Source organism: Arachis ipaensis, chromosome B09, assembly GCF_000816755.2.
Source record: "Arachis ipaensis cultivar K30076 chromosome B09, Araip1.1, whole genome shotgun sequence".
NCBI lineage: Eukaryota > Viridiplantae > Streptophyta > Magnoliopsida > Fabales > Fabaceae > Arachis > Arachis ipaensis.
The window spans coordinates 24,266,031-24,267,281 of record NC_029793.2 but is presented as its reverse complement, the minus strand read 5'-3'; the positions used below and the strand labels follow the sequence as shown (position 1 = coordinate 24,267,281).

The following is a 1,251-nucleotide window of genomic DNA, read 5'->3' as shown; positions in this document are numbered from 1 at the left end:
CAGCAGATTTTCTTGCCATTTTTTTTTCAAAAGAAAGTTCAAACGATTGATTCGACAACCGGATTCCTAATAACTGTATTTTATAATGAAATTATTGTGTCTACCTGTCCTTGCTCATATACAGATGATATTATTTTATTATATTTATCTCACCATACCGCATTCAACAATTTTTAAGATTTATCTCAATTCCTATGAACAAGTAATTTTCAATAAGTATAGTTAAAATTAAAACTAAAAATTAGTTATTAGTTTTTCTTTATATTTCTTAATAAAAAATGTTATATGTATTATTTTTGTGTAAATTTTTTTTCTTGTATATCTTGGACTTTAAATATTAAAAATAATTGACAAAAATTTAACAATAAAATTTATCTCTAAAAAAAAAACATAAAATAATACGAATATGATTTCTTTTTCTGATTCCATTATTATTCTCTTATGTGGTGCAGGATCCAGGCACTCCTCCAGCTAAAAGAAAATGGACATCACTTGATAGTGGTACTGAGATATTTGTTAGTGACAGCGATGAAGTTGCTGAGTGGACTCTAAGTGACTTTGACGTCATTATAACACCACCAACCATCGACGATGAGGATAAGCTCCAGCTATATTAGAACTATTACACTAGCTACTACATTATATTATATAGATTATTCCTTAATTATTAGATATGTGTATTGTTAATTTCATCAATTTGGTTTTCAAAACTAAGATCATGAACCGCATTTCCTGCACACGTGGAATTCGGTTATTTGTGGCTATAGAGAAATTAATAACAAAAGAAAAAAAATTCAATGTGTTAGAATAATTCAAAAAATACTTTCTTTTTCAGTTTTTCTTCGCGAAATGCCGATATACATTCTCCTTTCTTTTATTCATAAAATGTATCCGTTTTGTTTCTTGAATAATTATTATTTTAATCCATTTGAATAAATAATTAAATATCATTCAATAATAATTATTGTTCCTGCGTGGGTGCGAGTGCTCTGAGTGGGTGCGAGTGCTCTGAGGTATAGCTCGTCTAACTGAAGTTAAAATCAGCTTTTCTTGGAGCCGAAGGGTGGAACCTCATCTATTTGTTGGGGAGGCAGCACGGGCACATACAAACATAAATTATATTTCCGGAGTCGTTGGTATAATCCGAATTAAAGAGGATGGATCAATTATAATTATATATATAAATTAGTAATAAATATTTGGTTGATTCAAATTATAATAATAAAATATAAAATATATTTTTTTAATGTT

General features: G+C 28.2%; 1 protein-coding gene across 1 annotated transcript in view; it reads left to right on the top strand.

Moving 5' to 3' along the window:
- LOC107619030 overlaps window positions 1–820 on the top strand; it is a 6,737-nt gene extending 5,917 nt beyond the window's left edge. The window contains exon 5 of the mRNA XM_016321235.2: window positions 453–820. Within this exon, the coding sequence (XP_016176721.1) occupies window positions 453–617 (165 nt within the window). The 3' untranslated portion in view covers window positions 618–820. The remainder of the gene's footprint in view (window positions 1–452) is intronic.